The sequence below is a fragment of the Mustelus asterias genome, chromosome 15 (genome assembly GCF_964213995.1).
Source record: "Mustelus asterias chromosome 15, sMusAst1.hap1.1, whole genome shotgun sequence".
NCBI lineage: Eukaryota > Metazoa > Chordata > Chondrichthyes > Carcharhiniformes > Triakidae > Mustelus > Mustelus asterias.
The window spans coordinates 77,780,959-77,802,242 of NC_135815.1; the positions used below are offsets into that span (position 1 = coordinate 77,780,959).

At 40.4% G+C, this 21,284-nt stretch overlaps 1 protein-coding gene across 20 annotated transcripts in view; it reads right to left on the bottom strand.

Moving 5' to 3' along the window:
• The window catches only part of map4k3b (mitogen-activated protein kinase kinase kinase kinase 3b), a 288,964-nt gene that overhangs the window by 119,737 nt on the left and 147,943 nt on the right, over positions 1-21,284 (bottom strand). For all 20 annotated transcript variants that reach the window (XR_013499675.1, XR_013499674.1, XM_078230171.1 and 17 more), the window contains exons 10-12: positions 12,990-13,052; positions 12,825-12,906; positions 12,630-12,740 (exon numbers count right to left, since the gene is read on the bottom strand). Coding sequence is in view for 18 of the 20 variants with exons in the window: in XM_078230171.1 (XP_078086297.1) it covers positions 12,630-12,740; positions 12,825-12,906; positions 12,990-13,052 (256 nt within the window). In the remaining 2 variants the exon portion in view is untranslated. The remainder of the gene's footprint in view (positions 1-12,629; positions 12,741-12,824; positions 12,907-12,989; positions 13,053-21,284) is intronic.

Consider the following 21,284-nt stretch of genomic DNA (forward strand, 5'->3'; position numbering starts at 1 on the left):
ATCCCCACCGAAATTCGATACCTCTTTGCGAAATCCGAGCCCTTGGCTTTGATCATGCACTTGATTTTAGCCAAAAGGCTGAGAAGCGATAGCTGCCACTCGGCCCCCCTAACTTCCTTAGTCACTATCTTTCACGTGCGTCTTACTGGGCATGTCACAAGTCACCCTGACTAAGTGGTGCAGTTGCAGTGAAATGCAACAGGGGGGCATGGTGCGTGTGCCCTGCCCCTGCCACCTGCTTGTTACGAGGCAGGTGCTGCAAACACTTTTTCTTACTGCAGATGTATTTGCCCTGAATCATACCGGCAGCCAAGAGCTCTCACATGCTACAGCCTTTACACATGACCTGTCCCGTTATCCTCAAGGTGTTTTAATTAACTACTTAATTATATTATTATTTATTTTCTTTTACTATATTTTATTAACCTTACAATCAATTTGTATTATTTTTAAATCTTAGGAATGGAATACATCATAACAACTAACAATGAATTTTTTTTTAAGTTACTGTAATTAGAATAATTACAATTATTAATATTTTTACAATTAGAATAATGATTAGTGTCAGCAGGATATTTGGACAAATTTCGACTCTCAACCTACAAACCACTGTTCTAAGAGTAATCAGGATCCTTTGCTGAATTTCTTCTGCTTATCTGACTCAGGGTGACTAAAGCCAACTGTTGCACCTTAACTGCCATCCTAACCATGACCAGCTACATCAGTACAGGTCAAGATGCAATATCTTTAGCTCTTCCAATCACTTACTGGGTAAAAGGAGACAGCAGCCAATCCAAACATAATTCCTTACAATCAGTTTTGAAGAATGTCTTGGAGCAGAAACACGTGTGCATTATCCTACATACTTATCCTGAACTGGTTGGATATCCCAAAAATGGGGAGAAAATAAATGTAAGAAGTCTCACAACACCAGGTTAAAGTCCAACAGGTTTATTTGGTAGCAAATAGCATAAGCTTTCGGAGCGCTGCTCCTTCGTCAGATGGAGTGGAAATTCCATCTGGAAATTGCATTTCCACTCCATCTGAAGAAGGAGCAGCACTCCGAAAGCTTATGGTATTTGCTACCAAATAAACCTGTTGGACTTTAACCTGGTGTTGTGAGACTTCTTACAGTGTTCACCCCAGTCCAACGTCGGCATCTCCACATCGAGAAAATAAATGTCAGGCAATAAAAGACTCACTGACTTAATTTTAAGAAACAACTGGAGCTGGAGATTCCAGCTTTAAGAATAAAAGTGTCCCATGTCTCCTAACCAAGGGAATGATACTGACATTAAGACTCTGTAAATAACTACATTTTATACTTGGTTCAAGTGCTAAATATAGAATCAGTAAGCTGCTCAACATTCAAGCATTTTTTGTAGTATTCTGCTGCTCCTTTTGCACACAATTCCACAAATTCATTGCAGGGACTTTCATCTCAAATGTTAAGTTGTGTAAAGAAATATACAAGTCACAGATAGAATTTCTGAGCAGAGTCATTGGAAAATTGTGGCAGAACTACGGGGATTTATCACAAAATAATAGCATCCCTACAGTGGAGAAGGAGGCCATTCAGCCCATTGGGTGTGCACCAACAGAGCATCTTACCCAAGCCCAATCCCACCTCATTCCCTGAATCCTGCACATTTACCTTAATCTACATTTCTTGTATACTAAGGGGCAATTTATCATGGCCAATCCAGCTAACCTGCATATCTTTGACTGTGGGAGGAAACCGGAGCATCTGGAGGAAACTCATGCAGACAGGGAGAGAACGTGCAAACTGCACAAAGACAGTCACCCAAAGCCGGAATTGAACTCGGGTCCCTGGCGCTGTGAAGCAGCAGTACTACAATTCTGCCCTGATTCGGGTTTTTGCAAGAATTGCAAGTGATTTGCATTGAATTTCTGTTTCCAGATTATTGTTTATTAAACCTTTGCACTTCAGATCACTTATCTTCTCATTCTTCTCCCACTCCATTCATACCAGCACAATTTTAACTACTCTCCCCAGTTCATGTTGGCATGCTTCCCTTTCCTCCCCATTTCAGAGTGACTATCCTCTAATTTTTGCTTCAGAAATACTTCAAACTTCTACTTGATGCCATTGTTGCTCTGGAGGAAACAGACAATGCCGTACATTGTGGGCAGGAATTCCTGAGCTACCTAAAACTAATCATCATGGAAAACAGCTGGTGTTATGGATGCCTAATTTGACAAAACCACACTGAATTCCTTTTGAAGTGTAGTTATTGTTTTGTCACTGAATATGATAACCAATTAGCAAACTGTGAACTCCCAAAAACAATAAATGTATGAAAAGTTATAGGTTTTTGGAAGTGATGGTTGAGGAAGGAATGCGGATCACAACAATAGAACTCTCCATTCTTTTTGTTTAAAAAGTGTCATGGGATCTCTTTCATCCACTTGAACTTGCAGATGGGAGCTCAGTTTATGGCTCCTTCAAAAGACAACATAGAATTCCTTCAGTGTAGCATTGATATTGCAGCCAATGTTATGAGTTCAAGTCCTTTGATATAAAAAAACTTTTTAAAAATTCAAACAGAATATTTCACCACGCTTCAAATTTGCTACAAATCAATTCATTCTCATGCTACCAAATTACAGTTGTGCCTGGATCAGATCAGCAGAAATTTTGACAGTGATGAGGAAGATGTGAGTTGAAACTAGACTTATTATTTCACTAATCACAACTCATACCCAAGTATAAATGGTTACTGCACAAAGGCTGCCCTTCATTCATGAGCTGCAGAACTAGTTCAGCCAATTTATCCTTTGCTGTTCTAGTTGTCTGGTATTAGAAGTGTCTGGTTGTGATGACACTGTGCTATTTTGATATATTCTGTGTTTAAGATGGGGTTGCTTTAAGAGGCAATGTTTTGTTATAAGAGTCAATTTGTCTGGTAAACATGCAGCAGATGCTAAGAATGCAGGCTAATAACTGATTTTAGCTAGAAATGTGTTATTTTTGGACCTTTTGTTAGTTTAAGTTCTCCTGGGATTTTAGACTAGGTATGCAGGGTCCTGTGAGTTTTGATTAGGTTGATTGACAGGGACAGAGCCATGTTATTAATGGGAGGAGTTAAGCATGCAGGAAAGCAAGTTTCTTTTTATACAAGCAGTTGCTGCCTGAAGAAAACAGTGCCGATTCAAAGGCTTTTGGAAAGCTCCAAAGCTTGGTAACCTAAGTAAAAGCAAGTATGCCTATGTTTTGCTAACTAATTTTAAAGAGAGGTTTAAGTCTACAAGGAAAATGTTGCTTGATTGGAACTTATAGTAATAAATTAGCAGTTAAGAATTGTGCCTTATCATGTTTAAGTATTGTTCAATTGTTAAATGTTAAGCTAATTCATTTGCTATAATCAAACTGTGTTGTTAAATAAAGTTTGTTTTGATAAAAGCTTCCCAGTGTGTCAGTAGAATTGCACCTGGAGTGAAACATCTTATCCTCACACTAATGCCAAATTGAAATTTGTTGGGGTCTATTCTGACTTCACAATATACCTTGAAGGTTCTGATCTGGTACCCTAGCAAAAACTGGGGGTTCTTTTCCGGGATTAAAAGCTATAAGATAGTTGGGTGTTGACAACCTGGTGTTTTTCCTTTCATGTGATGCAATCGGTTAGTTTAAATAGGGACTGCCTTGTGGAAAAATGGCTCTTTTAGTGGCTTTCCTGGGTGTGGAAGAGGTCACTCAGTGGTTTACAAAGGGTGGTTAAAACAAAGCCTTGTTGTAATTTGGCAAACAAATTACAGTTGACTAAACCTGAAGGAGCGCTGAAGACAGTGATAGTTTCAACAAAAGCTCAGCATCTACATTTGCTAGCAGCAGTTTGAATTTGAATTAGAATTCAGTTACAAAAAGAATTGAAACAGGTGCGACAAGAAAAGGAATTGAAACAGCTTGAATAAGAAAAATAATTGACAATTTGAATTGCAATTAAAAGCAAAAGAAAGAGAGTGAGGCATTGGAGCACAAAAGGAAAAAGAGAATAGCACTGGCAGAACAAAAATAAAAAGACAGAGCATTTGAACTTCAGGAACTAGAAAGAAAACAAACTTGAAATGGTGGAAGTGCAAAAAGGTAAAACTGCGAGAGTAGCAGCAAAAATGGCAGATGATTTTGATTGATTTGGATTTTTACATCAATTTCAATCTATGAGGGATAGAAACTGGGAAAGAGAAATCCTCAGGTAAATATGGGTTAAATATAGATCTGGATTGAGGAGCAAAGTGGAGACCATTACATATTCAGGCAGATGAAAAATGGGCAGATGAAAAATGGGCACAAGTTCATCAAGTTGTATTGCCAGTGGTTATAGAAAGGAGGTGTTGCAGGTAGCACATGAGTTCCAGTAGGAGGTCATTTAGGAGCAAGGAAAACCCAAGCAAAAATACAAAAATACTTTTATTGGCCTGGACTGCGTAAAGATGTGGTTGAATGTTGCCAGACATGTCACATATGTCAGGTAATAGGAAAACCTCAAGCAGTAATCAAACCAGGCCTTTAATACCCATTCTGGCATTTGAGGAACCTTTTACAAGGATGCTAATTGATGGTGTGGGATCCCGGCCCAAAACAAAAAGTGGGAATCAGTACTTGTTGACTATAATGAATGTGTCTACTAGATTTCCGGAGGCCATTCCATTACGTAATATTACAGCTAATAGGATTGTAGAGGAGTTACATTAATTTTTTTTAACCAGATACGACTGCTCACGGAAACCCAATCAGATCAAGCCTCCAATTTTACTTCAAAGTTATTCAGGGAAGTTCTGGATAGCTTAGGAATTTGAATCAACTGCGTATCATCCAGAATTGCAGGGAGCTTTAGAACGGTGGCATCAAACATTAAAGATCATGTTGAGGGCCTATAGTCAGGATTATCCAGAGGATTGGGATAAAGGAATTCTATTTGTGCTTTTTGCAATTAGGGATGCACCTAATGAATCAACCACATTCAGTCCTTCTGAATTTAGTTTTGGTGATGGCATAAGAGGGCTACTTAAATTGATTAACGGGAAATTGGTGAGTCAATGTTCCGCAGACAAAAGAAAAGAATAACGATATGAAGTGAGACTGATGAAACTGTACCATTATTCCTAATGAACTGCTGGAATAATGAATCTTGCAGAGACATGGATACCCAGAGAATTTTTGCTTGGGTTTTCCTTGCTCCTAAATGACCTCCTACTGGAACTCATGTGCTACCTGTTCAAAGCTGCTGTTCAAGTAAATTACAATGGTTTTTGCAACAGCATGACCTGCCACAATGATCGCTAAAACCAGAATTACAACAAATCCTGACACACTATACAATTGGAAATTCTGGAAAGAATTTTGAGTGTACCATTTTGCAATAAAAGTTGAAGTTGGACTCCTAGATTTACTGGGATGCTACCGGGACTCGATGGTTTGAGTTATAAGGTGAGGCTGGATAGACTGGGACTTTTTTCTCTGGTGTGTAGGAGGCTGAGGGGTGATCTTATAGAGGTCTATAAAATAATGAGGGGCATAGACAAGGTAGATAGTTAATATCTTTTCCCAAAGGTAGGGGAGTCTAAAACTAGAGGGCATAGGTGTACGGTGAGAGGGGAAAGATACAAAAAGGTCCAGAGGGGCAATTGTTTCCACACAGGTGGTGAGTTTCTGGAACAAGCTGCCAGAGATAGTAGTAGAGGTGGATACAATTTTGTCTTTTAAAAAGTGTTTAAACAATTACATGGGTAAGATGGGCATAGAGGGATATAGGCCAAACGCGGGCAATTGGGACTAGCTTAGGAGTTTAAAAAAAAGGGACAGCATGGACAAGTTGGGCCAAAGGGCCTGTTTCCATGCTGTAAACCTCTATGACTCTATAACCTGACAGATTAACTAAGTAAGAAGTCTCACAACACCAGGTTAAAGTCCAACAGGTTTATTTGGTAGCAAATACCATAAGCTTTGGGAGCACTGCTCCTTCGTCAGATGGAGTGGAAATGTGCTCTCAAACAGTGCAAACAGACACAAAATCAAGTTGCAGAATACTGATTAGAATGCGAATCCTGCAGCCAGCCAAGTCTTAAAGGTACAGACAATGTGGGTGAAGGGAACATTAAACACAGGTTAAAGAGATGTGTTCTGTCTCCAGACAGAACAGCTAGTGAGATTCTGCAAGCCCAGGAGGCAAGCTGTGGGGGTTACTGATAATGTGACATAAATCCAACATCCCGGTTTAGGCCGTCCTCATGTGTGTGGAACTTGGCTATCAGTTTCTGCTCAGCGACTCTGCGCTGTCGTGTGTCGTGAAGGCCGCCTTGGAGAACGCTTACCTGAAGATCCAAGGCTGAATGCCCGTGATGGGCATTCACTGAATGCCAGTCACGGGCATTCAGCCTTGGATCTTCAGGTAAGCGTTCTCCAAGGTGGCCTTCATGATACACGACAGCGCAGAGTCGCTGAGCAGAAACTGATAGCCAAGTTCCACACACATGAGGATGGCCTAAACCGGGATGTTGGATTTATGTCACATTATCAGTAACCCCCACAGCTTGCCTCCTGGGCTTGCAAGAATCTCACTAGCTGTTCTGTCTGGAGACAATACACATCTCTTTAACCTGTGTTTAATGTTCCCTCCACCCACATTGTCTGTACCTTTAAGACCTGGCTGGCTGTAGGACTCGCATTCTAATCAGTATTCTGCAATTTGATTTTGTGTCTGTTTGCACTGTTTGAGAGCACATTTCCACTCCATCTGACGAAGGAGCAGTGCTCCGAAAGCTTATGGTATTTGCTACCAAATAAACCTGTTGGACTTTAACCTGGTGTTGTGAAACTTCTTACTGTGTTCACCCCAGTCCAACACCGGCATCTCCACATCAGAGTAACTAAGACCAGTTAACAAGAAAGGGGACAGGGATAAAGTAATACTTCTGGGTGGCCTTGAATACATACATGTGAAGTTAGAAAGCGTGCAAGGCACAGGTCTGTTTAACTAAGTCTGTAAGCTGCTCAATCTTCTGAAAAGGATTACTTCAGTTTGACATTTTGGGATTCTGAAAATCAAAAGGACTGGTTGGACTCAGCGAAAGAAATTAAAAAGCGAATCTGAAGTAGTTTGTGCCAGTTTGCATTCAATGTAATGGTTTACCCTTTGGATCCTGCCCAGCTCTCTGAAGACATTAGCAGAATTAATATACCATCATGACAATGGAATCCGGTGACAAGTGGTGTCCCGCAGGGTTCAGTGTTGGGGCCACAGCTGTTCTCTTTATATATTAACGATCTAGATGACGGGACTGGGAGCATTCTGGCCAAGTTTGCCGATGATACAAAGATAGGTGGAGGGGCAGGTAGTATTGAGGAGGTGGGGAGGCTGCAGAAAGATTTAGACAGTTTAGGAGAGTGGTCCAAGAAGTGGCTGATGAAATTCAACGTGGGCAAGTGCGAGGTCGTACACTTTGGAAAAAAGAATAGAGGCATGGACTATTTTCTAAACGGTGACAAAATTCATAATGCTAAAGTGCAAAGGGACTTGGGAGTCCTAGTCCAGGATTCTCTAAAGGTAAACTTGCAGGTTGAGTCCGTAATTAAGAAAGCAAATGTAATGTTGTCATTTATCTCAAGAGGCTTGGAATACAAAAGCAGGGATGTACTTCTGAGGCTTTATAAAGCACTGGTTAGGCCCCATTTGGAGTACTGTGAGCAATTTTGGGCCCCACACCTCAGGAAGGACATACTGGCACTGGAGCGGGTCCAGCGGAGATTCACACGGATGATCCCAGGAATGGTAGGCCTGACATACGATGAACGTCTGAGGATCGTGGGATTATATTCATTGGAGTTTAGGAGGTTGAGGGGAGATCTGATAGAAACTTACAAGATAATGAACGGCTTAGATAGGATGGACGTAGGGAAGTTGTTTCCATTAACAGGGGAGACTAGGACGCGGGGGCACAGCCTTAGAATAAAAGGGAGTCACTTTAGAACAGAGATGAGGAGAAATTTCTTCAGCCAGAGAGTGGTGGGTCTGTGGAATTCATTGCCACAGAGGGCTGTGGAGGCCGAGACGTTGAGCGTCTTCAAGACAGAAATTGATAAATTCTTGATTTCTCGAGGAATTAAGGGCTATGGGGAGAGAGCGGGTAAATGGAGTTGAAATCAACCATGATTGAATGGTGGAGTGGACTCGATGGGCCAAATGGCCTTACTTCCGCTCCTATGTCTTATGGTCTTATGGTCTTATCCAAGCAGAATCAAGAACAGAAGGAGGCCTCTGGAAAGAAAGAGAAACCAGCTGCACAACACTGGTGAACACAGTATTGGGCTCCTCTTAAGAATATAAATGGGTACTATGATATAATATTTCAATTTTCTCAAGTTCCAGGTTCATATCAATATGTTCTTGACCTCAAGTCTTTTATTCAAAAATGGGCATTAATTACCTACTTTGCTTCTGAATTCTTTGACTGCATACATTAGCAAATTGTTGAAATATGAGAAAAATGGAAAATAGTCCAAGTGTAGCCATTTGCAACAAGGGTACTCTTACACGACCAATCCTATACTGTAAACAGGAGTTACAGGTCTACATCGTACCTTAGCTTTTCATGCAAGCAGTCTGTATAGGGAGACTGAGTAAGTTTAAAGACAAAACTTCAAGTTGCACCATAACAGAAGGATAGGTTAGTTAGAGAGGATACTATATATGCAAGTTGAATTACAAGGTTGAACATAACCATATACTCAAGGCAGGTAATTAACACGTTCACTCTTTTGCCAAATCTCTCCACATAAATAAATTCAGCCAAAATAGAGCAGAAAATGGTGGTGGAAACTGTCCTGATGTCATACTTTAATACTGATTTAATAACTTTTTGCATCAAGAGACTTGTCATTTTTAGTTATGTCATTTACTCCATGCAGATGAATGCAATTAACAGAGTGAGACCAGCAGGGAGCAGAAGAGAGGGGTATGGCAGCAGCGAAAGCCAGAAAAGCACAAGACCAGCAAAAAGCATAAAATAGCAGCAAGAGCAAGACCAGAGCAAGATCAGAAGAGGACATTAAAAAATGTCGAGAACAGCTAGAACGAGAACAGAGCAAGACCAGACAGGAGTTTAAAGAGCAGCAACAGCAGCGAGAGCAAGAACAAAGCGAGGCTGGTGGGGAGCATAAAAGAATCAGGTGTGCATTCAAAAAAAATCTTAGTATGATATCAGAGAGAAGTAGGTAAGTGATTCGTTGGTGATTATATTTCTTCTTCTCCCTCTAAACTGAGACATTAAAATTTTCAATCACAACAGGAAGTATATGAGGCAGAAAAAGAAGCATCCGTTTACTAGGGCAGAAGCTTCATCTGGTGTGTGTGTGGGGGAGGGGGGTGGGGGCAGGGGTGACAAATATTGTATTTATAATTTAGGTGACATATTTAAAATAATTGCAAATAAATGCTGAGTGATATTTCTAAACTTGAAAACTAATTAGTTAAATACAATCAAATGACAGGGCAGATTATGTGTTACAGCTGTTGCATATGGGTGCCTGTGATCTCCAATAACCACATCTGCAGCAAGGGTCTGCAGCTAGAGGAATTTCAGCTCAGAATTGACAAAGTGGTTCTCAGCCTCGGACACTGGTGCAACAGGAGGAGTAAGTTACCTGGAAACTTTATTCCAAAAGGCAGTCACACTCCCTTAGGTTAGGAACTTTATGTTTCGTCTGTGATCAGGGACAGGAGAGTGTGACTACAAGTGAGGCTGGGTCGGGTATCCACATGGTAGCAACGAAAGAGTCTCAGCCTTCGCACTTGTCCAACAAGTTTGATGTTCTTGCAGCTGGAATGGATGAAGCAGGGACTGCAGGAAAGATGAGCAAAATAACCGCAGCACCATAGTACAGGGTGCCTTTCAAATTAGGGAAGCTAGAAGAATATAGTAGTAGTCAGGGGCAAATTAGTTTGGGAGATAGGTACTGTTCCCTGCAGCCAAAAGCGCAAATCTCAAAGGCTGTGTTGCCTGCTTGGTGCCAGGCTTAAAGACCTCAGGGCTGGAAGGTGGGGCATAAAGCTTGGCCCAGAGGGAATCTGAGGGAGAGAGTCAGGAGCTGCAGCTTCAAAAGTACAAGACAAAGGTCGGCGATTGGTGGGTGACTACTGCAACTTTATTTTTGTTCTTTAAACTAGGAATCTATACTATGATATTACTTATTAAATTATTAAGATACATTACTTTCAAGCCTCAAATTTATCTCTGTTAACTGCAGTTAGTCTTGTAGAAGCATGACAGGAGACCTCAGTCCCTGTTCCACGTGGGAACTCCTGGAAGAACTTTGTGCATGGTTATAAGCTCCAATTCCACTTCCAAGCAAAATTGCAAAAATCTGTAAATTGTACTGGAGAAAGAACTTGGATTAATTCCTAAAACCCTATGAGCAGCTTTCTTCCTTTATTAAAATGTGTTGTAGTTTCCTCCATTTGTGTTGCATTCAGTGGCTAAACTCTGAAGGAATTTCACCATTAATAAATCTTCACAAAGAACTCTTATGAATAACATCTCTCATTCAGATCTGAACATTTCAGTTGATTTGAATGTTTTTCTTCAAATGGCGAACTCACAACATATTAAATGAGGGGACTAGCTTAAAAGACTTGAGACCGTCAGTGCAAGGGGAACTAAATTAGCAGAGTTTCATGCAGTCACCACTAAACGTATAACTATATCACCGCTGTTAATTTGGTTGCTTCATACTGCCTGTATTACCAGTATCCCAGTGAAGCAGTATACAAACAAAAAGCAAACATACGGAACACAAAAGATCTTTGCTATCCTATGCCAGTAAATATGTTATCAATTGTGAGATCCTGTTACAAGCTGTATGTTCCACCAGCATTTCATGGCAATTTTAAAAGTCCTCTTAGCCCAGGGGTTCCCAAACTGTGAACTGCGGCAGGCCAGGCTTATCGATGCAATTTGAATTTCACGCTGTTTCCAGATTGTTCAATCAGAGGCTGGATTATCTGGAATCCAGCCTCTGATTGGACAAGTTGGAAACAGCAGGAAATACCAATTGTACTGATCTGGGTGAGCACAGAGAAGCGTGGGGCATACGAGTAAGGTGTGTATATGAGAATGAGTGTGAGAGAGACATGAGAGTGCGTGGGAGTGCACCTGTGTGTGAGAGAGTGAGTGTGTAAGACCCAAGTACGTATTTTAAGAGAACTTTTTAATTATAGCAAACTAATAGAAAAGACTTCTATAAATTAGGTTTTTGTACATTTGTACAAAAAAACAATCATTTCTTTGCAGTTTGGCTCTTCAACACGATAAGAATATTTCAGGAGTTCCTTCAATACTTTTGGAGGTCAAAAGGGTTCCATGGTTGGAAAGGTTTTGGAAACCCTGCCATAGAGAGAGTGCAACAAAGGTTCACCAGCTTTGTTCTGGGGATGGCAGAACTGTCTTATGAAGAGAGATTGAGCAAACTGGACCTGTATTCCTAGAATCTCTACAATGCAGGAGGCCATTCGGCTCATTGAGCCTGCACCAACAACAATCCCATCCAGGCCCTATCCCTATAACCCCATGTATTTACCCTGCTAATCCCCCTGACACTAAAGGGCAATTTAACATGGCCAATCAACTTAACTCGCACATCTTTGGAGTGTGGGAGGAAACTGGAGCACCTATGCAGACACAGGGGGAATATGCAAACTCCACACAGTCACCCAAGGCTGGAATTGAACCAGAGTTCCTGATGCTGTGAGGCAGCAGTGCTAACCACCGTGCCATATTCTCTAGAACTTTGAAGAATGAGGGGTGATCTAATTGAAACTTACAAAATACTTAAAGGAATAGACAGGGTAGATGGAGGTAAGATGTTTCCCTTGGTTGGGAGTCGAGAACCAGGGGGCACAATTTCAAAATAAGGGGGAAACCACTTAGAATTGAGATGAGATGAGATTTCTTTACACAGAGGGCTGTGAATCTTTGGAATTCAATACCCTAGAGAGCTGTGGAAACTGAGTCACTGAGCATGATTAAGGTAAAGATTGATAAATTTATGATTAACAATAATGTGAAGTGTCATTGGGTTAGTGTTTGTAAAAAGCATTGAGGTGTCTGATCAGCCATGATCGTATTGAATGGCGGAGCAGGGTCGATGGGCTGAGTGGCTTACTCCTGTTCCTATAGATGCTCTCCAATTTATTTAATCTTAGAGGAAGCCAAAAGGGTAGAAAGTCTGAAACTTTAAACATAATGAGCTCACATCATCTACCATCCTTAATGTGGCAGTTCTCCACTTCATTATAACATTAGTTATTAGATTGCTTATAAATAATGTATCAATGCCACTTAAAAGTACATCACACATAGATTAGGATCTCAAAGCTTACTATAAAAGTTGGAAAACTTTTACACAATATCTAAACGCAGAACATGAAAATCACCATCACTGTTGACCAAACAAATCAAAACAGGAACAAATCACATTTTATTCGAATAGATGGGTTCCTATTTTCCTGTATTTTAAGGGTTGTAAAATAGTAAACTAGCCCCAAGATCACCAAGGACATTTAGATTAAGAAAATACAAAATAGAAATATGACCAATAAGATATGTTTTACCTCAGGATCATCATCATCAAAGTCATGGTAACTGGAATGATCTGGGTTGTTCAACTTATCAAGCAATTCTGTAGCAAGTGCACGATTCAGGGACTGTGCCACAAATGGGTGCTGAAAAAGAATTTGAAAGGATAAGGGAATTATTTAAATATTAATAAACATAGGTAGTAACAACACAAAATTCACTAAACTTGCCTGTAATAACTTTTCAGCAGTAGGTCTCTTTTTGGGGTTTTTCGTAAGTGCCAATTTTACAAACTGATGAAAATTAGTTGACCTGAAAGGAAAACATTCTGCAATTAATCAACTTGGAAACTGGATAGATCTAAAAAGACAAACAAATATCCAAATATTTCCTACCATTTTATCTTGTCCTTCAACTTTGGAGGCTGGAAGTTGCTCTTTGTCATCAAAAACAAAGCCCTAAAAAAACAGACAGCCTTAAATTATAACTTTGAATGGACATGTCACATCTAATAAAGTCTGTACTCTGATTTAGAGTTGAAATTTGGCTGCCTCAGGACCGGATTTAATCAAATTAAGGTCAATGAAACGAGGAATTACTGGCATGCCCGGATTCAACATTTCTGATGGATCATTTTCTTACCATATTTGCATCTGTGTGCATTTCCTATACATTAATGTAAATGTATCAACAAGTATCCATGCACATAATTGTTTTCAGTTTTTCTTTGAGCTTATCTCAAGCACGATTTTAAAATGTTCGTTCACCCCACCCCACCAAGGTTGTTTCTTTTTTCAGTGTTTTGTTCTGCTTGCTTTTCTTTCCTGCCTTTATTTAATTCATGTCTCTTTAATTCCTGAATTGCTATTTAATTCTTCAGTTATTCCACCCATTGCTTTACCTCTATTCTTGGACAATGGAAGCTTACTGAGTAAGAATGCAAGTAAAACTTGAATAAGTGAGATAAACTCCCACTAGCAATTCATACCATGCTACTAGTGTTCATTCTTTTCATTCCTTTCTGATGTCTTCCTGCATCCTGTTTACACCTTAATCTTATTTCTGCCTAGCAGATCTCCTGAATTCATGTTCCCAATACTTGGGAATGCAACTTGGAAATGCAGCCATCCAAAAGCAGCTCATCTTTCATCAGTGTACACCAGATATCTATGGACACACCTTGATCGAAGATGACAAAAAGCTCACAGGCGTCCTGTAGATCGCAACTTCTGTTAAATTCCTCTGGGATTGAGGAAGGATGGTATTAAACTAAATTTTTGTCTTCCTAGCAGAAGAGATGAATCATTCAACTTAATTTTTTGGGAGGGGTTCAGGAGGCTGCAAACAGGAGCTAAGTTTAATTTTATTCTCCACTGGAGCATTGGGAGGAGTGCATGAAGGTTGAAATGACATTTGGGAAGAGAAGGAAATATTATAAATGGATAATATTTCTTTATTTAGCACAATGTAGGTTGGAAGTTATTTCACCTAGAAGTCGTCCTGATGTCATAGAATAACCACTGTATTGGGGAAACAACTAACTTACCATGCAGGCCTCTAACGTTTTACTGTAAATGGAATATAAAAAGGATTCCAAGGCCTGTAAAGCTTGTTTAATTTGGCCACAATATGCCACCATATTTTAAGACATTTATTTCCCAGCAAGGTGAAACTAAACAATGGGATTTCTGCTTGTTTTAATATCCACAGAATGGTATATGTCACTTTCTGCTTTCATGGTGGTCACAGAAACAGATAAAATTTGAATAGTTAGAGCAATGATACAGCCTCAACATGGCGGACATTTATACTCCAAATTCGGAAGATTGTACTGGAACATTTTTATCTTAAACCAGTTCAAAACCAACAAAAGCATTCTTCTGGGTAGTTGAATATGGAGATATCTTACTGTCCAGAATAACTAGCAGAAACCAAATCTTTAGGGAATAATGGAAATGATTAAAGCCACTGGAGAATTGTCAAGATGAAATTGCATACTGTTCGATAGGTGTAGGAAATTACATAATGTTGTTATGGATAAATGTAGTAAGGTTTGTCATGAATGTGTCAGTAGGTTAGAAGCCACCAGCATTTCAAAAGGTATTTCACAGAACGCAAGACCCAGTAACGAGGTTAGAAGCCACCAGCATTTCAAAAGGTACTCCATAGGATGGGAATCTCAATAACAAGATTAGCAGTTATAGACAGACATACTTTGGGGAGATGATGGTACCATTCAGGGAAGACATACATATGCTACATCAGAACGAACAGATGCCGAGAGGACAGACAGTCAAATATACAGAGAGTATCTTCAAGGTAAATAATGATATAATTGGCAACTTTTGTGGAAGCAGGAGGCAGTATCCATCTAGCAGCCTGAGGCGCAAAGTCCAACTAGCAGCCTGTAAGCCAGTGCTGGTTAGCAGGCCAGAAGTAAGAGTGCAGAGTACCTTGGTGGAGGCAGTTAAAACCCATATCTTCGCTGAACCAAGAGGAGATGTTCCCCAGCATAACTACTTAAACTTATACAGTGTGATAACTATAAGCTGACCTTTACTTATAGATCTATTGAATTGGATGTTGTTTGGGTAGAGGAAGTCCTGAAAGAGTTAAGATCTTGTAAATTTACTTTGGATCAGGGGTAATTTCTACTTAAACTGTGTAGGTGTGTTTAGTAGTCTTGTACGTAACTGTCTTAGATCATCATATACCTGTTTGTGTACATGTGTATTTTCTTTATTGTAATAGTCTTTAATAAGTGTTATACTATGACTGGACTGGGTGTCCTTACACTGTTCCTGTAGTCAAAACTATGCACCAAAATGAACCGGTGTTTCCAAATTGGGACACCATCGCAGTTAACATCAGCGGGTTCATGACAGAAAATTGGGGGCTCAAGTCCAGAACTCCAAAAAGCTTAAATTCTTTGGGTGTAGGGGATTTTTGACTTTGAACAAGCATAAGGACCATGTGCAACCAAGTGAGAATGCGTTATTTAAAAGAGGAAGGTTGCACAATGGCTCTGGTAGTAGTTTGACCTTACCGAGAAGTAGACAAGCAAGTTTAAAAAGTATGCCAAAAACTAAATTGATGGAATTGGCAAATAAATTTTACATTGCTTTATCTACAGGGGCTAAGAAGGCTGAGATAACTGAAAGTCTAGCAATGCATTTGAAGATATGAGAGGTTAGCCAGACCCAATATTTCGAGAAGGGAAGATATTGAACTAGCTAAGCTCCAAGTAGAAAGAAACAATTAAGAAATTTGAGATGCACGAAAGAGAGAGAGAACAAGAGGAAAGAGCAAAGGAAAAAGAGAGGGAAAGAGCAGAAAGAAAGTGAATTACAAAGGGAATTGGAAATGCAGAAGTTAGCAATGTAAGAAAGGGAGTATGAGAGAGAGAGAGCATAAAATTAAAATGTGACAAATGGCAGCAGATGCAGAGCTGAATGAGGAAGAAAGTGGTTCTCGGCAGGAGGAAACCCAATGTTCAAATATGTACAAGCTCTCCCAAAAGAAAAGCCAAGACTTTCTTTTGTGCTTTTGAGAAAAGTTAGACAGATGAGAGGCTACAAGACATTTAGACCCTGCTCATACAGATAAAATATGTAGGTAGGGTTAGTGAAGATGTGTCTCTGTCTGAGGAAAGGTCTGGAGACTATGAGGCAATGAAGAAAGCTATATTGAGTGCTTGAGCTTTACCAGAGGCATACAAACAACAGTTTAAAGCTGTAAGAAAACAGTAGATGTACCTTGAATTTGAAAGGGTCAAAGTCAGTTTGATAAATGGATGAGGTCACTGAAAGTAGTCGAAAGTTATGAAGCTCTTCGAGACACAATTCTGCTGGAGGAATTTAAAAACTCGTTGCCTACCATGATTAGAATGCACATCACGGAATAAAGGGTTACAATGGCCAGATAAGCTGCAGAGCTTGCGGACAATTACAAGTTGGTTCACGGACCAAAGCTTTTTTTCAGATCCACCTTTAAATAAAAAAAGCTAGAAACTGGGAAGGTGCGAGAGAGGACAGACCAGTAAGAGAGGGAAGGATAGGAAGCTCCAAGAAGATTCCACTCAAAATAAACCCGAAAGTGCTGGAGGGGTGAGAGATATGAAAAGAGCCAGATGTGGCATTGCAATAAACTGGGCCACAGCAGAGCACTAAGTTTAAAGTTTGTTTATTAGTGTCACAAGTATGCTTACATTAACACCACAATGAAGTTACTGTGAAAATCCCCTAGTCGCCACATTCCGGCGCCTGTTCGGGTACATAGTATACTGGAAATTAAGCAGTTATCCCATGGACTTTTATCAATCGTACACAGGATCAAGGGATTTTAAAAACTGGGGAAGCAGAAAAGCCAGTCACATTGATACCCCAAGTGCCAGGACAGACAAAAGGGTTAACAAGGTGTGCACCACCTGCACTGGGCAGAATGGCCAGCAGATGGCAGATGTATTCAAAGATTTTGTGTGCAATGGCAAAATATTTCTGTGTGGGCAGGATGGAATGGGAAAGGAGATTCAAATATTACAGGATACCAGTGCAAGTTAATCCCCAATATTGCGGGATAGAGGTATTTGTTGCCTAGAAGGGATGCTGCAGAAGAAGGTATTAGTTTGCAGCATTCACAAATAAACGAAAGAAATACCTTCAATAAAAGTAAGGTAGTTTGAAGACAGGAGAAGTTGTGGTAGGTGTGACCAAAACATAAATATTGCAGCTCATTCCAGGAATGATATTGCAGGATCACTGATGGTCACGATGTCTAATATAGTCATCTGGCCGGTGGAAAATCCAGCCACAGAAAGTTACAGACAGACCATCCTGAGGTTTTTCCAGATTGTGTCATGGCGCAATCACAGGTTCTGTAACTAAGTCAAAAGAGGGAGGAGTTGAGAGCCCAGGGTGAGGCAAATGAGATCAGGTTATCTGATCCACCTTTAGCAGATTAACTGAGGATGAGACCGATGTAGAGTGAGGCTGATGGGTTCAATTCAAAGAGGTTAATTGAATTACAGCAGAGTGACTCACAATTAAAACCACTTTATCCAGTACTTGAAGCTCAGGGCATTACCAAGTGTGACTATGTACATGAGAACAAGCAGGAGGTCCTGTTAGTCATGAAGCAGGGGAAGATGAGGGACTGAATTGTGACAGTGACTTCCCTAATATTCATTTGGGCAATGAGGAAGGACAGGAAACTTAAACCAGTGGTTAAGTCATCTCCCAGATAAGAGCCGGAGCAAAATGACAGAGTTACTGCAGGCCTATATTTGTAGGATAAACTAGGTAAAACGGAGTTAGCAACACATGACATCGATGTAGGAGACATCATTCTAATCAAACAACATCCCTATAGGTTCATATACATAGAAAATAGAAGCAGGAGTAAGCCATTCAAACCTTCAAGGCTGCTCTGCCATTCATTATCATAGCTGATCATCAAATTCAATACCCTGTTCCTGCCTTCCCTCCATATCCCTACAACCCCAAGAGCAAATCTAATTTCTTCTTGCAATCACACAATGTTTTGGCCTCAACTACTTTCTGTGGTAGTGAATTCTACACATTCACCACTTTCTGGGTGAAGAAATTTCTCCTCACCTCTGACCTGAAATTTTAACCCCTTATCCTCAAACTATGACCACTAGTTCTGGACTCCCCACCATTGGGAACATTCTACCTGAATCTACTCTGTTAATATTTTATAAGTTATAGAATCCCTAGAGTGCAGAAGGAGGCCATTCAGCCCATCGTGCCTGCACCAACAACAATCCGACCCAGGCCCTATCCCCTTAACTCCACGTATTTACCCTGCCATTACCCCTGACATTAAGAGGTAATTAATTTAGCATGGCCAACCAACCTAACCTGCACATCTTTGGCCCGTGGGAGGAAACCAGAGCACCCAGAGGAAACCCATGCAGACACGGGGAGAACGTGCAAAATCCACATAGACAGTGACCCGAGGCCAGGAATTGAGGCAGCAGTGCTAACCACTGTGCCACCATGCTGCCCAACGTTGTTTGATTGGAGTGATGTCCCCTAAACCTACATCATGCGTTGCTAACTCCTGGTTTATCCCTAAAAATATAGGCCTGTAGTAACTCTGTCATTTTGCTTAAGAGATCCCCTCTCATTCTTCTAATCTCCAATGAATATAATCCTAACTGATCCCATGCGGGTGTGCGTGTGCATGTGGAGGATGTGTTAGTTGGAGGACTTTTAGGGTTGGGTTGGGGATGTGCATGGGGGCAGTGATAGGGAGGGGATTGGGGAGAAAGAGGCTGGATGAAGAGATTAAGGGAGTGGGAAGATAACTTCAAGGTTTAGTACAGAAAATTAAACATTGCAGTTCTCAAAATACTCTTTTGAATTTAAACCACATATAAATAGCAGTCTAAATTTTACTATGCCCTAAAGTACACACAATTCTGATGGCACGTTATGTTCATGGGCCAGCGACTTGAGAATCTTGAGCCTCGTCAAAATAAATTAAGAAATGAAAAACCGGGAATGATGCAACACACATGCTTACTCAGTATGGCCCATTATATTACTCTCATAATATCTGGGCGTCCCTATTCGTCACTAAGAGCTTGATTAAAGAAAGGTTCAACAAATCTCTACTCCACCCTAGGTTCACTCAACTCTGCACCACCCTGTTTAAACTCACACTGTGGGACTAAATTTCTCTGGGAGTGAGGATTCCTGATCATCCATTCTAACTTCTGCAACAGAAAAAATTGAAATCCCAGAGAGACAACATAAAGGCTTACACCAAAGTGTCTTTACAAAAACTCAATCCTGATTTATTTAGTACAAGAATAATGTAACATCATATGGAACCTGTGGATAGACTGTAAATTCAGAGTATACAATACAATCCCACGTTCATACAATTGTGCCAGAGAAATCAGAATGGTATGGTTTTATTAATCAAAGTTGAACTGTTTTGCAAATGTAATGATTTCTCTGCAACCACTTTCCTATAAGTTGACTGTTCGGTGATTCAATATTCTTAGAGACTCAGCATTGGGGCCTCCAATATCATCATTGCTACGGTCACTTCGCCTACTGCATGCAGGAGTAGTGAAAGAGAGACCAAAACTTACAAGCACCTTTCATGATGTCCAAAATCACTTTACAGCCAATTAAGAATTTGAGTTGCAGTCACAATTCAATATCAAATGGCTTGACTAAAATGCATTTCTTAAAAGTACAGTATCGTCACACCATTCAATGAGATCATGACTGATCTAATGTGATAATCCTCAACTGCAATTTCCCGTCTCATCCTCATAACCCTCGATTCCCATAATGATTAAAAATCTGTCTAAATAGGAAAACAGACAAAAGGACAAGATTGAAGTTGACAGAAAAGACTCTTGTGAATCATGTGCAGTGTAAAACAAGTTACTGATTCACTATGAGCCCATTATGCACTCCTGTCTTGGTAATTTCACCCCATAAAGCCTGCTCACAGTAAAGTTTCATTAGAAACAAAATAAACAGAATTCAAACCATGATTCCAACTTATGTTCACAGTATAATTATGGATGACAAAGGGCTTCTAGCTTAGCTCATCTTATCCATATAGAATGATATACAAAAATATGCATTAGGAACAGAAGTAGACTATTTGGCCTAGCAGTCTAAATTTTACTATGCCCTAAAGTGTACACAATTCTGATGGCATGCTGTGTTCATGTGCCAGCGGCTTGAGAATCTTGAGCCTCATCAAAATAAATCTAAGAAACAGAAAATCGGGAATGATGCATTTTAGTCACATTTCTGCACAGGATGTATCTAGCATTGCTACGAGAGCTGGTGTGTCTACTGGCATCCTGTATTGCTGCAGCAGCACAATTGTTTCTAATGGTTAGAATATTGGTCTTAATTTGAAATAATGCTGTTCTTCTGTTTTCCCCTGGAATTTTGCAGAGTGGGGCTTGATTGGGATGACTGGGAAGTTAGATACTGCTTTTAGAGTTAGAACATAGTACATTACAGCATAGTAAAGGCCCTTCGGCCCTCGATGTTGCGCCAACCAGTGGTACCAATCTAAAGCCCCTCTAATCTACACTATTCCAATATCATCCATATGTTTATCCAATAACCATTTGAATGCTCTTAATGTTGACGAGTCCACTACTGCTGCAGGCAGGGCATTCCACGCCCTTCCTACTCTCTGAGTAAAGAACCTACCTCTAACATCTGTCCTATATCTCTCACCCCTCAATTTAAAGCTATGTCCCCTCGTGCTAGCCAACACCATCCGAGGAAAAAGGCTCTCACTATCCACCCTATCTAATCCTCTGATCATCTTGTATGCCTCTATTAAGTCACCTCTTAACCTTCTTCTCTCTAACGAAAACAACCTCAAGCCCCTCAGCCTTTCCTCATACGATTTTCCCACCATACCAGGCAACATTCTGGTAAATCTCCTCTGCACCCTTTCCAACACTTCCACATCTTTCCTATAATACGGCGACCAGAACTGTACACAATACTCCAAATGCGGCCGCACCAGAGTTTTGTACAGTTGCAGCATGACCTCATGGCTCCGAAACTCAATCCCTCTACCAATAAAAGCTAACACACCGTACACCTTCTTGACAACCCTATCAACCTGGGTGCCAACTTTCAGGGATCTATGCACATGGACACCCAGATCCCTCT